The following is a 16067-nucleotide window of genomic DNA, read 5'->3' on the forward strand; positions in this document are numbered from 1 at the left end:
ACTAGCCTTTGGAATAATGACTAACACATAAGGGAGGTATTTACTTCGACTTTGTCGAGATTCGAACCTCAGACCTCATTGTAGCAACACCTCATATGTTAGCCACTAGACCCATCCGAGGGTACTAAATGCTCAGTCTTACTCATGGAGTAATCGTTTGTGGTCATGATATGTCATAGTTTGTGATCAACCTCGTCATTGTTCGAGAAAAATTTGATTGTGAGAGAAGAATTTTTTTCTCATTTTCATCAATGGAAAAAATTATAAAAAAATTGATGAACTTATAAATTTATCTACCCATTAAATAAATAAATTTAAAAAAATCTTTTCATACTTTTTATTTTAGCTCAGAAATGGAAGATTTTAAATTAGTATTCTTGGCGCCTTTATTTTGTTTGTTTTTTTTTGTCTACTTTGAAAAACCACCAACTCTTACCTTAAATAGTTTCTCCCCTTCTTCTTCAGATCCCTCGTGGCTTGCAAGTTGCAATGATGGCGAACTGGCGAGCAGATCCGGATCGGCTAGAGGCTCCGATGCCCATGGCGGATGCCGTGCAAGCACTCATCGACCTCCTCGTCGACCCTCTCCTCCCTGCTAGTACTTCCCCGCAATTCTCTCCCGCCGAGGATGAACAGCTCGCCGTCGCCAAACAGGCATGCTCTCTCTCTCTCTCTCTCTCGATCTCATCTGCTGATAGTTGTGGAGAGCCAGTGCGAGTAAGCACGGGCGGGAGGTGGTGCTGAGATTGACGGGCTTGGAGCGACGCTCCGGACCACTGGATGCGGGTGAGAGTGCAGGGATAGGGTTTAGGAGGACCGTCGGCCGGGTGCGCAGCCGCCACGAGACAAGGGAAGGAATGGACTCGGGTTGCTAGGGAGGGCTAGCTTGAGCCCTCGTTCGGGCTCCAACTGCGGCGGAGGGCGTCGTAGTCTCTGCATCGAGTCCTCGTCGTTACTCGTGGTCGCCGTATCGTCGCCGAGGTAGAGAATCCACACCCTCCTCTCCTCTCCCACTCATTGTCTCCTCTCTCTCTCTCCCTGTAAACAAAGCCCTAGAAAATTCCATTCCATTTCTAGTTCGCACTTCACGCTGTACTAGACAAACTCAACACGAAGCCAAAATGTCGAACCTTCTTCTCCCCTCTTTTTCCTCTTCCCACCATTTTTATCTTGCCTTCCCTTCTTCTTCGAGATCGAACACCGACTCTCAACTCTGGGCTCGACGATTTGCTCTCTCCCGTAGCATCATGTCTTCTTCTTCCTCCTCCTCCCGTCTCCTCCCCTCACGGCGGAACAAGGAGTTCCGGCCGCTCCCGTGGGGGTTTTTCCCGCTGACCTCGGCTTCAGATGAGGAGCAACAATCCATCGTCAAACAGGAGCGCCATCGCTCCAAATTTCATATTTTTAATAATTTTTATTTTTTTAATTTGTGATTTTGTTTTAAAAAAAATTGACTGGGCTCGAGTAGTGGAATGAGCTATCACCACTAAGCTGGATGTGTAGATCAGACCAAAGCTAGCTTAACATAATCTAGGTCTATCAAAACTCATTGATGGTGTTTCTTTAACCTAAAGTTTTAGCATGTACAATATTAAAATAGTGTAACAAATTTATTAGTGTTGTTCTGAAGTAAATTAGAGGTATCTTTTGGTTAAAATTTATTGACGAATTTAAAAGGTTCATTTTTTTAAAATAAAATATGAATATATCTAGGGGTCATCAAAAGTAGAACAATATTAATTTGATATAAATTTGAGATTTTTAAAGTCATTAAGACTTTTTAGTAGAGTGCTTATAAAATAATTGTTAATCTAACAATGTTTCATAGACTGGCTTATTTCAAAAAATCACTAGTTGTTTTTGTATAACATTTTTGTTTGTATACCATATAATTTGATAAATTGCTGATCTAACAATGTTTCATAGACTGGCTTATTTTAAAAAAATAATTTATTTTTGTATAACATATTTGTTTGTATACCATAATTTATCACTTGAGAATTGTCTTGATTATTTTATTCTTCTGTAAATAATGATGCAGATGCACTCTGTTGTCCTCCTCTATAATTACTACCACAGGAAGCAATTTCCGCAGCTTGAGTTTCTTGATTTTAGATCATTCTGTAAACAAGCAACTATGAGCAAACGAAGTCTTCTTAGTTTTATGAAATTCACGCACAAAAATGTGGAACATCCATTAGATTCAGACAGAGAGCTCTCTATCTTGGAAAAGGAGATTATGACTGCATGCGATATTGCTGCTACTTTAGATGCATCAGAGAATTCTCCAGACATGGAAGGATGGCCAGTTTCCAAGGTTGCTGTACTTCTTGTAGATGCTAACCATGCAAATTGTTATCTTGAGTTTGGTTCTATAACTCAAGGAATCAAGTCTTTGCCAGAGAAGAGACTAGACAAACCAATTGCTAATACGAGCAAATCCTTTGAATCATTGAAAAATGATGTTTCACTTCAGAAGCTTGCATTTTCTGCTGTGCAGCAAAAACCAGGTGCTAATGTTTCCTTAATTCAGAATATATTGCGAAATAGTTTTTAATTTAGGGCAATTGAATTGTGCATCTTGTCGTACTTGTACAGTTTCCATGTTTTGCTCAATTTTAGAGGCTAACGATGCTGATTAGTTTGTCTTATGGTATATTCTTTTCGTCAGCAAGAAACATTGAAGTTAACATTGCCATATTTGCTAATCTGTTCAGATAGATTTGTGTATCCATCTAATATTCCTACCCTACTATTGTTGCCTCAACTATCAAAGAAATTTAACCAATAGTTTTGTTGTTTATGTACATTGTCATTTTGAAAGTAACTTTTCTTACTATTGAACAGGTGATTGCTGCTCCAAATTATCTGTTCTAGAAAATCATCTAGTATATTCACTAAGCGACGAGAAGACAATGACTGTGCTATATATAATGGAGACTCCAGAGGTTATTAGTGGAGCACTTATGGAATTTCCTATAAAAGATGTGCTAAACAGGTCTTTACCACAATAACAATGAAAGTTTATATCTAACTGTTAGGCGTTTACGATTTCGTTATTTATAGTTTGGTTTTATATTTTTTCCTTTTTTTCCCTTTCTCACAAGCAAAAAATGCCAATTTAGAAGTTTTGAATATGGTTTGATTGAACTATTCTTTGCTATCCAACTTTAATGATAATATCAATTGAATTTACAGCTTGAGAGGGCCTCTCTTCAGAACTGGCTCAACCCCCCCTGAAGTCACTTCTGTCGTCGAGTACTACCATTTGTTGCCATATGTTGATAAACTGTTAGAGTGGCTGTCCAGGCAAGTAAATTTATCCATCCTAGTTGCTCAACTTTTTGATAATATCATCTTTTTACAACAGAGTAGCACCACATTCTGCTCCTTTAAATTTCCCAGCCAAGCACCCAACAGATGTGCATGATTTATCGGAGTCACCAAGATCAGTTACCATAGTAGATCATGGGCTAAACAAATCTTACCTGTTGCCAATGTCAAGAGATGAGACAGCAGAAGGAAAATCTGCCATAAAGGAGAACATGAACAGGACAGGAAAATCAGATGTGAATACTTGTACAATTAGCAAATCTTTGAAAGAATCAGCATTTACAGTCTCTGATAGTTGGAAGATGGGGAACAACTCATCTGCTGCCCAATTGCAGCCACCATGTTTGAATAAGCGTGGAAGTGACATCTTCTATTCTTCTAATGGCGCTAATGTCGGTTACCATGACATGGTAATGTTTCTTGGCGTGGGAGGATCATATAACTGACTCTAACTAGTGGAATAAGACATAGTTGCTGTTGTTGTTTCATCTTTCTAACTCCATCATTGAAATCATTGCTGCCTTTTATAGGTAGATGGAATGAATATGATAAAAAAGTCACGTAAAGGAGGAGATTCTGGAGAGATCTCTAGCATGAAAAATGCTTCAAAGCCTTTTCAAAATGCAATTGATGTGTCTCTTGTACCAGTTCAGCGTACAACTGAAAATCCTGATGAATTTAAGCCTGTCGTGAAACAAGATCATTTGCATGTTTGCTTGAACATTCTTCAGAAAAGACGAGATGATTTGGTAAAAACTGTTTCTTTTTCTGAACATAATTTGATTTCTTTTTTTATAATTATTAAAAAAATTCTCTGTCTGATAGGTTCAAGAACATCAATATATGGGTGGTGAACTTGCTCAGTGTGAGATGGCAATACAAGCAATTCTAGTTGGTAATTTGTTTTATTGAATATACCTAATATCCATCCTGTGACCAAATTTTGTTTTCTAAGTGAAGGGAAACTGAATAAAAAAAATAAGTTTGTTTCCTCTCCTATCAATTTGTTTACTTGAATGGAAAGAAATTTAAAAAAAATCCTTTCACCATTTACTTTGATGGTCATATAGGAGGAAGTAAAAAGTTTGTTATCATTCCCAACTACTGCAAAATATGAAATAAATATTTTTATTAGTAGCAATTTGTAAATGCACGGGCTAGAATCGAGCTATGCTCTTTCCGACTATAACATAATAACCATCAACTCTCTAGCTACATCCATAACACATCCGTGTTGTTTCAAATTTGAATTTATGCTCTAGTCATTTGCTTCAGTGTCAGTGTTATGACAAAGTTTCATAAATGCAAGCAGTTTCTATTGCATAATATACTCTATTGTATGTTTATCATTTTTTTTAAGGGAAATCAAACGATGAATCAGCGATTCATGCCTGTAACACTTTGTGCTCGAGCCAAATGCACACATCTACATCTACGTCCTTACCTTCTGAAGATAAGAACAAACAGCAAGAGATCAGAATTAGGAGATTTTCAGAAGCAATTCTCAGGTCAAAAAATTCTTGCCAGGCAAGTTATATTTGATTACTGTAGCTTTCATCCTTTTTTTGTATGGCCAAGCTTAATGTGGTAATGATGAACTGAAAAAAAAAAATCTTTTTAGTGAAATCTTGGATTTTTTTTTTGTTCGTTTCTTTCATGAAAGCTAGAACTATTTGTTTATTTTCTGTATCTATCCAGTAACCTGTTCTTAGATATCAACTTCTCTACATTCAAAGTATAAATGAATTGAACAATGTTACCCTCTCATAGGTATCTGTCAATCTCATTTTTCTATGCTCTTTGTGCTCGACTCATGTGTGATTTTGGCTTTTGCAGGAATTGAACGACATTTGTTCTCAAAATGGCTGGATAATGCCAATGTATGCTGTGTTTCCATCCATTGTTAATGGTAAGCTAATGTCTGTTCTCTTTTCATTAGAGAATAATTTATTAGCTAACAAGCTGCTCTCGTTTACATTTTCTCAAGACGCTTCACGTTATGCAGCTTTTCATTTGGTGCATTACTTCATTTCTGGTAGTAATTTGTTTCTCACTTTTGCAGAAAGTTTCCAAGCGACTGTGTCAGTGAGAGGAATTGATTTTGAAGCTAACGTTGTTGGTGATTTCAGGAGCAATCCTGACGAAGCGCGATTATCTGCAGCTACAAACATGGTGACTAAACTTCATAATATGGCAGATCAACAAAATGTTGTTGAATGTTGAATTCAAGTTCCTCCCATGGTCTTTTGGTTTAGGTATTGTTCTCTCTAAACAAGCATAACCTTTAAAGTTGGATTTTGATCAAAATATTTGGAGCTTGCACAAAATACATGAAATAGGAATAAGTTAGTCAGATTGATCAATTTTGTTAGTTTCTGGAATTGCTATGGTAAAGACGACCAGATATTAGACGTTTACTAGCTTATCGATCGAACACATGGTTAAAGTGGTTTTAGTTGAGAGCGGGTGGATTGAGATTATTGCCGACCATGGTCAGTTTATAATCGACTGCTCAGTGACTAGAAGTAAGAGGAATTTTTTTAATAAAAATTTGATTTCTATCTCACTAAACAAAGGTATTATCCTTTAAGCTTATAATCGACAATTCTTGTCCAATATTTTTTTAAAATATATATTTTAATAAAATGCCCCTTTTAATAAAATTATATTTTTAATATTTTTAATATCCCGATTTGACTAAATGTAGATAACATTTGATATGGAGAGATAAAACTTCCCATATTTACAATGTAAATTAATTTAAAATATGATTCATCCACTCAATTTCTACATATAACACTGAGTGATTATTGTGCGTTCAATTAATTCAAAAAACACTTCGTAATGATCAGAAAAACATTCGTTTAAAAGGATGCACAAAACTCACATCAATCCAGGATTCTATAGAAAACCAAATAATATTATATTTAATATACACAATTTTATCTTGCATTATAAGAAGTTTTCACAACTCAAATTCATGACCACTAGATTATACAATAATAACTTTACTGGGATTACAGAGTTAAAAAAAAATCTGCTTAATTAATCAAATCATTTGATGGAACAAACACTTCTAAACATCTTCCAAAAATCATGTTAAATATCACCATTTATCATCATCCAAACTACTACAACCACTGGGATGATTTGAAAGAACAAAGAATAGATGTGAGCATGACAAGCTCAAGCTCTAGATCATGCTAAAGTCTATCTGTGAACTGCTTCCTGTTCGGGCTAATGTTGTTCCCGCGGCTAATCTTGAGTGCCTCAACGGCCTTCTGTATCTCAATCATCACTGCACTATCAACGCTCCCTGTGGAGATGCTTCGGTGGATCTTCTGGAGGTGAAGCTTGAGTGAGCTTGTGCTCAACCCAGCATTCTTTCCACAGATGGGGCACACCTTCATCACCGGCCTCTTGTGCTGCCAATTCATAGATATTTTGCCGTGTATCCTTCTATCAAGATCTAGCAGGATTTTTGCAAATCCATCATTCGGTTGGGCTCGTTTATGAACCCTCTTCAGTTTGCTCCAAGCTTCTGAAAGAGTGTAACCCCTGAAAGGGGATAACTGTAGGGTAATTCTATGACTGGAATTGACAAAGAAGCAAATACAAGTCTAGAATATAGTTTCTCACTTTCTTAGCATCAAGTAACTGAGCACGACGGTTGCACTGCGACTTTTTCCTTCAAAACAGTGAACTAAAACTTTTCCTCCAGATCGTTCAACATAATCAATGTAATCCGAAGCTTCCTCGAAGATATTACTGATATCTGTGTCCTCTTCATCACTTATCTACAAAAAAAAAAAAAAAGTTTTCTCAAAGAATGACCACATAAAAGTTGCATGTTTAAAACAGTTTAGACAGTCTATTGGGATCTTCATAGTGTTGAGAGTTCCATAAGTATGTAAATTATTAAATAAAGGCTTACGGAGAAGTTCTTGTACTGAAAAAGGTCAGGATATTGAGAATCTGATTGCCCAATCTCATTCGAACACAAACAGAGAATATGAGTAATGCCCAAGTGCTGAAGGGTGTATTTGGACCTTGCAGCAAGAGCACCACCAACAAACAGGTTACTAGTAACAAGCGACGGCCTCTCAGTACTTGCTGCATCAGATATCAGAGCTATCCTTTCAAGTATATGTTCAAGTCTTACCTGAAAAAGGGTGTACCAACTTAGGAAGTTCTTAAATTAAATAGAATTAAAGTACACAAGAACTTAAATAGAATTAAAGTACACGTTCAGTAGTTCACCTTCAGCTCATATGCATCAACAACAATGTTATTATCGTTGCCTTCGAAGAATCCCGTATTAAAATTCTTTTCCTGGCAAAACTTAACCACATCGGTGCGAAGCAGTCCATTCCACTGGTCTATCTCTTTGTTGAGCTCAGCATCTACCTAAAATAAGAATATGTCAGTACCCAATGAACGTTGTAGTTGTCAGAGAATGAGAAACAGTTTTATTTGAAGTTGTTTAAAGTTGGGAGAATTCTTGAATTATAGCTTAACCAATAACATGCTGCGCGGGAAACACATTTCATCTCAATACTGCTTTATTCAGACAAGCATATCAATGAATAGAAATATCTTCCAAAAAATTCCAAACCTTTCCCAATTTGTGAAAGTCGCGAAGCTTCATTGTCAACCGAAGGCCACGAGACTCCTCACTTCCTTTGAAGTTTCTTCCATTCCAGTCCCTTGAGATTGGAGAAGCAGATTCAGGACTTCCTCGTGATCCAGGGGGCGAAGATTTTGGAGTTGATTTTTGCATCAAAGGGTCATTTAATTCCACATCATTTACAATCTGATGCTTGATTGCGGGCGAGGGCGTACCTAAAGCAAATCCACTCAAGTGAGATGGGGAGTCTAATGTCCCTGTCTCATCTCTTTCAGATTCTCCAGAGCTTTTACTAATTATCGAGAGGTAAACGCGCAATAGGCCATCCAATTTCTGGTAGAGAGTAAGGAGGAATACATGGATGCTCTGAAGATCCCTGAGAGCCGCACGAAATCCTCCTCGGAACTCATGAACAGCTGCTTCTGTGTCTCTATCATCAAGGGAAGAGCATGAGTCATTTTGTGAACCTCCCTCGTCTGGTCCAGGATGTCCCAATCTACCTCCCGATAGCTCATATAACAGGCTAGACGAGTACTCAAAACTGTTAAGTAACAATTCGACGAGCTTTGGGTATCGTTCCTGATCTTTAGCTCGTTTGCCTGCAGGAGGTCGTCGAGGGACACCAGAATCAATGGCCACAACATGGAACTCACTCTTCCTGTCATCGTTTACAATTTCCTTCTTCAATGATCTTTCCCCAACCTCATTAACTTCATCCAAGCTCTGACACGGAGGCTCAGATATTCCACTAGTTGAGTTTGATCTTCTCTCTCTCTGTAGAAACCTTGTTACCTGTGGGGCATAACTACTAGCACAAAAAACGTCTTCGTAAAATGCATCAATGCTTTCAGATGTCACCTTATCTGCAATTAACAGATTTGCATAGTTGCCGCGCCACCCCAGCTGACGAGAGGGGAGTCGATCCTCATTTCTAAGTACGAGGTCTAACATCAAAACTCTGCCTAGTGCTCCTGCTGCTTTTAGAGCGGCTTCCCGCATTTGAAATACATTTGAGCTCTCGAGAAGTGGTGATCCATGCACATAACTACATTATTTACAAAAAAGGATTACGTCCTATAACAGCAATAAGTTACTAAAGATGCAGAAGCTGTCATACTTCATTAGGAAGAGGCATCGACTTAATTCGAGAGCTTCCAACAATTCTGAACAAGTTAGCTCACCAACTTCATCTCCAGCTGCAACTGCTGCATCACGTGCATTTTCTGTAGCGACCTTAATCTGATGCCACTCGGGACTGGAATTATGTATCACTCTTGCCTAATTTATTGCAAAAGGCAAAATTTTATCAGTTAAAAATCAGAAAAGCTTGGGCATAGACAAAAAGATGTACTACCTGAGGCGTACCGACACCAATCCATTTTGCAAATTCATAACCTAAGCGCTCTGACTGTGTGGCCAGCCTTGAGGATGCAATCTTAATTACGGCCGCTGCTTCATTTAAGGATGAATCGGCAGTTCTGTTGAATAAGGCAAAGAAAACAACACCTCCTGAATTGACAGTCACCTGTACACGATACTATTTGAGTAACAATAATATATATCTTAAACACAGAATTCTTGTAACCCTGATCAAGCACGATGACATAAAAGGCATAATTGCAGAACAAGAAGAGAAACCCAAAATGGAGATAGAAAGTAAGTGAATGTGCGTGTGGAAATTCATGATAAGATAGGTTGTGTAGAAATAAGATTTTTTAATGACACTAATTTGTTGCAATATCGCCTTCGGAGCTTTTCTATATTAATGTGTCATAATATATCACATATATATCTCTAAAAATACACCAATTTGAGTATTTTAGATCTTCGAATTCTAGTTTAGCAAACATAGAATTGCAAATATAAAATCTTGTAGAGAATTAGATGATAGTTGACAACAATGCCTTTTAACTTCCAAATATTATACAAGCCAAACATGAATTTGACCACCAACATAAAATCATATTTATCACAACAATTTAGGATCAACTACAATTATTACACCTCCATTGAACCTTATGCAACGCAAAATTATCATTTTATTATCACACTAACTTTTTTTTATCTCCATCTCCATCTCCATCTCCATCTACCTCGTAACTATTTTAAACTCTCTTGCCAATAAAATGTATTGGTTACCTTTTATATCATATATCAAAACCAATTTCCTCTCATTTTGTTATTTTGTTGGAGTTACACCTAATTATTTTTTGGATATTAGAATTTTTATAATTTTGTCCTTTCAATATTAAATCCATCTTAGCATTCTAACATCTACTACCTAGTATTATAATATTCATATTTTTTTTCTAAATATCGTCTTTGATTTATTCCATTTATATATTTGTTTATTTTGGAAGGAGGTGTACTTGACTTTTAGACAATTTTTTTTAACAAAATAAAGATCATAGTGGAAAGAGAAAAAGAAAATAAAAGATGGAATCAAATAATCAGTAAAATTACAGAAAAAGAATTTTATGTGTATAATTTAAACCAAACATCAATGATTATGAGAATTGGGTAATCAAACCTCCATAGCTTTGTTCATTTCATCCTCAGAATGTTCACTACTACTGGTATGTTCTGTATGATGCAGAGATGAAAGAGCATCCCAAGAGAAGTCATTGGATTCAATGTCCAAATTTGAAGCATTTCCTAGCCTTTCCCACAAACTCATTTCTGGTGATTGGACACATGTTTCTGCATTAACTAAGTTGTGACTCAATTCTCGCATGTGTGGTGTCTTGGTACTGTCAAGAAAAGGAAATGTAGTTCAATATGTATGATAAGCCAAAGTTCAAGAAAGACTATCTGTTTTAAACCACCAGTTTTGATTAAATGTGTGGATTGTTGGGCTCAAACTAAACAAGGCCAGAAAGACTATTTGTAGTACATCAATAGTCGATAATTGGTCAACAATGTGTCTCAGAGGAAAATATTTTCGAACCAAACGACCCCCTGATGTTTCATAGATTTTAGAGAGCACTATTCTGAAAGGCAGTATAGAATTCCTTGAGACAGGCAGGAGAACCTAAAATTTGACTTAATCAAATTGACGAGAAGTATATTGCTGACTATTGTGATCTTCTAACACCAATTTGTATGTTCATGATCAGTAATTCCATTTAATACACAATGGTGAGGAGGGATAGGTAAATTCTCCTCCCTTAGGAGATAAGAGGGACAGTATTTGAACAAGTGAACCATGTCCTCTGTCACTAACTAAAACACAGTTTTGGTTCTAAAAATTGCCGGTCAGCTAAGAAAGCTTAGTGGCGAGGTAACTAGGGATTCGAAGCCATAAGAACATGTTGATCTTTAGCAGCAGATGAGCATTCCATTTGTTTGATGGCCAAGGATGGAGAAACCAAGGGATATTTGGCATCCTATAAAGTGAGGAAAGGAGAAGGAAACTCATTTGGAGGTCCATCACCGAGTAACATAGTTGGGATGTGGAAGTGTAGGTCACATGAAAACTCTCCATGAATCATTGGAGAACAAAGAGCAATCAAGGTGGAACTTCCAAGACAATGTTCGAAGGCATGTCTCCTAGCATTCCTGTAAGAACAATGTTTGGCTTGGAAGCAAGGATGGACAAATTTAGGGAGTGGTTTTTGAGCTACAGTAAGGAAACTATGGTTCACAGTAAAATAAAATATTATGACTGTCGCCGATTTGTAATTTGTTTATAGCCTAATGCAATCAAAGGTGTAAAATGTCTGTTGAAACAGAAGACAAAACCTTTCGAGGTGAATGATCATTCAACTATCTTAGCAAAAGAAAATAACTTAAACTTACCACAACTGAACTTAATTGCATCTTGACTTTTATGGAGATAATATTTAAAAAAAAAAGGAAAGGAGAGATAAAGGGAAGAAGAAGATTGAATAGATTGCAAAAGGTCAAGGTGAATGAGAAGATATACTGCAAGAAAAATTGATACAACTTGAACGGTTTATATCCATGTAAATAGACTACCTCTACTCTTCACACTTTGGATCCAGCTACAAGGAATAACTTAATCAGATGGAATGGCCTTCGATAAGATAACTGGAAATTTTCATTATGTGGAAGAAATTGCCTATGCAATTGAGTAGATTGCCTTGGCCATAAAATTGGCATCCTTCTATAGGTTAGATCATTGCAAGTGAAAATGCTAGTTAGTCTCGACAAAGTTCCCATCCCATTTTAGATGAACAAAGTTGTTCACATTGTTAATCCAACTTGGGTTTTGGTCCATTAAAAATGAATTCAATAAATCATCATAACTAGCAAAGGAAGCTTGCTCTATCCTAGTGGAAGAAAGATGTAAGCAAGTTGGTTAGTGGCCAATAAAAACCTGTCTCGCCGTGACTAAATGCTAATCGAGATATCATGCAAAACTTACTACGGATATAAGTAGGATGAACGAGTAGTTAATCCATAGACACTCATATCCTAAACAGACAGTAGCTGCAAGGCGATACCTAGTATGGCCGATAATGATATAGAAAGGCCCATTTAAAACCATAATTAGCCCAAACAAGAATGAATGGCAATCGTTGATTTGTTAATAGGAAAAATGGATTCAATATAGTTTCATAGTTCGTAGAAAGTAACCTTGGTAGAAAAAAAGACAAAGACAAGCAGATCTAGAACTCTTATGGTTCTTTATTGTTGCTCTTAAACACGTGACCAAATATCTAATAGCAACACCATTCCTTTATCTATTGTCGCGGTGATTAAATAGGAAACCAATGAATTTTTTCTCTCTAAAAATCAATTAGACAATCAGCATATTTGCTGTTACAAAACATTTAAGAGGTGAGCATCAGAAACCTTGTTCCAAACAAATCTAGTGTGATCAGATGAAAGAAACAACTGCCCCAAACCCATGAGTTTGAGGTTTCTCAGGGTTTCAAGGGAAAGAAACAAAAGCTGAAGGGCAATGAAGAATAATTTGTTTCATGATATTTCAGTAACTCTACATTGTGCAATGGAAATATATATATATAATACTCAAAGTGGACATCAAGCTGCAATTTGAACAGGATAATCAATCTACATGGTTAAGTAGCAGAGAAACAGTACCTCTGGTCATGGTCGAACGAGAATCTCCCACCGGGCGTTGCTTCAAACTTTGAATGCCGGTGGGGAAAACCAGATGGCCGGAACTTACCGCTGCGATTACGCACCAGAGCCACCCATCTCTCGAACGCCTGTGCAGATCCAGTTAAATCTCCCCAAAGCAAAGAAATCACCTTCACACAAGAAGCAAACAAATCAAAAACGCAACCAGAGGAATCCACTTCACGGAAGCCAAACATGCTTACTCGAGAAGAGAGCGAGTATTCTTTCTCCCCGTCGCTTTCCTGCACCCGTCCACAACAAAAAAAAAAGAAAAAAAATGAGATTTTTGACCAAAGCGAACCCAACCCATCTCGCTTCAAGATTTCTAGGTATAGATCAATAAAGAACTGTGGGAAGGAATAATTAGGAAGAAGGAGAATACCTTTGGGGTTATGATGGGAGGGCAAGGGTTTTCCTCCTTTTGCTCCTCTTCTGCCATGAGAAGCGAGAGCGCCCTTCGATCGCGGGGGGAGATTTAACTGCTAATTTTTATTTTCTGGAATACCTTTTTGAATTCGTAGAGTATGTACTGGATTTCAACAGTACAGGGGCCAATGAGGGCAACGGCGAAGGGGGCCAAAACACCCTTTTTTCTGCTCCGCGAAAAGCGGCCAGCTTTCCTTCTCAATGCCGGAAATGATGGCAGTGGAGCTTTACAGCAATCGACGCAAAGAAAAACTAATAAAGGTTTGAGATCGATCTCAATCTCTCGCCCTCAAGAACAGAGAGAGCAATCATTGTGGCTCATGCTTCAGAAGGCCGCTGCGAAGACCACAGTCGATAACTATGACTAAAGGCTGAAGAAGTGTGCTTCCGATAACATAAATCTTCGCGATTTTTTTAAATATTTTTTTTAGTTTTTTAGATATTTAATGTTATAATATTGTTTTAAAAAATTATAATCAACAGAAAATTATATATATATATTTTAAAAATATACCATTTTTATATTTTGATTAGTTTTTTGAATATCATCTAACAATTAGGCACCAAAACAAACACATGAAAATTCAAAAAATAAAACAACCTTTAATTATATTAGAAATTCATCCTGTATAATGATAAAATATTTTGAATAACAAATAAGAAGATAGTTAGAATTTATTTAAACTAGATCTAGTATTTCAATCAGAGCTTTAATTTTATTCACACTAGATCTAGTAGATCCTAGGTTAGATTAGTCACTTAAATATATATATATTCTTCATTTATTTCTGCACTCTAGTTATTATTCCCTAATAAGCACGTGCTTAATCTTTTGTCGTTGTCGCTAAACTTGATTAATAAATGCGCATATTAAATTGCGACACATATTAAGTCACACACTCAATAATAATACTTTATTATATATTTCATTAAACGTAAGCGATAGCTGAGGCTTGTAATAAAGTATTTATTTATTTTCTTTTTAAAAAAAAGGTACAAGTTACAAATTTATTAATGGGGCATTTTTTTTTAAGTTCCACCATCTTTTCAGTTAATCAATTAATTTTAAGATGACCAATTCAGTACTATAAAAAAAATTTTATTAATTATCTAAGTAACTTAGAAAACACTTATAATGGATGATCCATTAAAAAAATAATTAAAAAGAATCATTAGAATTGAATCATACTTCTACTATGGCAAGTCAACTTGATTACATTTTGGGGTAAATTTATTTATATATTATTTTTTTTTTATGAATCCACTAATGGAAGGTTTAGATTGAGCTCGTCACTTTTAGTGTTTTAGTTCATCACAATGATCGATTTTCAATAGGCATGTTCCTATCCGAGTGTGAGTAGACGGACATTAGAAAGATAACGCTTACGTTGACTGGATGTCGACTAAAGATGATGCGGACCTCCAACGAGTTATGCCTGCAACCACAGAGTCGTTAGTACCGAGCTGAGGAGGGGTTCCCCGGCGGTGGCCCTCCGACGCTCAAGTCAGCTACCGGCGACAAGCAAATGAAGTAGAGAGAAAAGGAGCAGCAACGTGACTGTAGCTACAATGATCCAAAACATACATCCGATGAAGCTTTGGGGCTTCTTATATAGAGCTCCCAAGAGGCGTACTGACGCTTCCCGAAGCGTGCACGCTTCCCGAAGTATACCTGGAAAGGTCGTGTCAAAAAAACATGTTTGATGTCATACCTTAACAGCCCGAGCATATCCCTGATGTGACAGTGGAAGCTTCCACCGTATGATCCTCTGTCTGACCACGTCGCCGACTATGTCGCCTGTCGATGACATTAATCCCTAGGAAGATATTGTCAACTGCTCCTTTGTCTGTTATTGGGCTGAGCGGGATAGTCGTTCGGCCAGTCTGTCGTCCGAGTGATGCAACAGCCTGGCCGAGCATCCCGAGCAAGAGAGCTGCTCGACCGGTCTACCGTTCGGGTGATGCAACAGCCGGGATGAGCGTCCCAAGCGGGAGAGCCGCTCGACCATTCTGTCGTCTGGGTGATGCAACAGCTGGGCCGAGCGTCCACTCGACCAATGTTCTGCTGGTTGGTTCCCCCCACCGAGCGAGGGAGCCTTGCCTACCAAGTCGAGGCTGCCTCCGTTGTTTGGCCGAGCGGGATGGACGCTCAGCCTTCTTGCCTCCCTGGTAGAGCTTCATGAGCGTCGGAAGCTCGGTGTCTAACCAATCTGTCAAAGTGTCGGCTCGTCCACTCTTCCTGCTGACCGCGGAGATAATTTGCCCGATCGGACGCCCGCCTAATGTTGACCACTTTCACCTCCTGCCGGTCGGACCCTACCTTACCACCGGATCACATGTCTCCCCCTTGAGTCTAGTTGAAGGAGGCTGCAAGTCTGACTGGCTGGACAAGTGGTCTGGTGACCGATTAGCCGATCAATCAATGAGTTGGTTGGATCCCGATCGGGCCGTGTAGAACTGATCTTTCTCGGGCGATCGACACTTTGAGCCTTTGTACTTGGATTTTTTCCTCATCGCCACCAGAGGGCCGCGAGCCGGGCGGTCAATGCTGACGCCGCCCAAATCTTCTCGG

General features: G+C 37.9%; 2 protein-coding genes across 4 annotated transcripts; one reads left to right on the top strand and one right to left on the bottom strand.

Annotated features, from left to right (window-relative positions):
- The first annotated feature begins 475 nt into the window (after window positions 1-475).
- On the top strand, window positions 476-5683 carry LOC121990506. The gene is made up of 10 exons (XM_042544623.1): window positions 476-654; window positions 2042-2510; window positions 2848-2998; window positions 3199-3309; window positions 3371-3743; window positions 3864-4082; window positions 4159-4228; window positions 4694-4860; window positions 5170-5242; window positions 5396-5683. The coding sequence occupies exons 1-10, from the start codon at window positions 490-492 to the stop codon at window positions 5554-5556; spliced, it is 1959 nt and encodes a 652-aa protein (XP_042400557.1). The 5' UTR covers window positions 476-489; the 3' UTR covers window positions 5557-5683.
- A 727-nt stretch (window positions 5684-6410) lies between these two features.
- On the bottom strand, window positions 6411-13866 carry LOC121988725 (dual specificity protein phosphatase PHS1-like). 3 transcript variants are annotated; one of them, XM_042542302.1, is made up of 12 exons: window positions 13452-13866; window positions 13273-13311; window positions 13031-13200; window positions 10491-10710; window positions 9315-9485; window positions 9078-9238; window positions 8819-9005; window positions 7949-8734; window positions 7594-7740; window positions 7268-7495; window positions 6973-7130; window positions 6411-6891 (listed from the first exon to the last, which is right to left on the bottom strand). In XM_042542302.1, exons 1-12 carry the CDS (start codon window positions 13506-13508, stop codon window positions 6537-6539), a joined length of 2679 nt encoding a protein of 892 aa, XP_042398236.1. In that variant the 5' UTR covers window positions 13509-13866; the 3' UTR covers window positions 6411-6536. The 3 variants fall into 3 exon arrangements, with proteins under 3 accessions (XP_042398236.1, XP_042398235.1, XP_042398233.1); XM_042542301.1 differs by having other exon boundaries at window positions 7949-8752; XM_042542299.1 differs by having other exon boundaries at window positions 7949-9005.
- Window positions 13867-16067: the final 2201 nt, after the last annotated feature.

This window comes from Zingiber officinale, chromosome 6B (assembly GCF_018446385.1).
Source record: "Zingiber officinale cultivar Zhangliang chromosome 6B, Zo_v1.1, whole genome shotgun sequence".
Classification (NCBI taxonomy): Eukaryota; Viridiplantae; Streptophyta; class Magnoliopsida; order Zingiberales; family Zingiberaceae; genus Zingiber; species Zingiber officinale.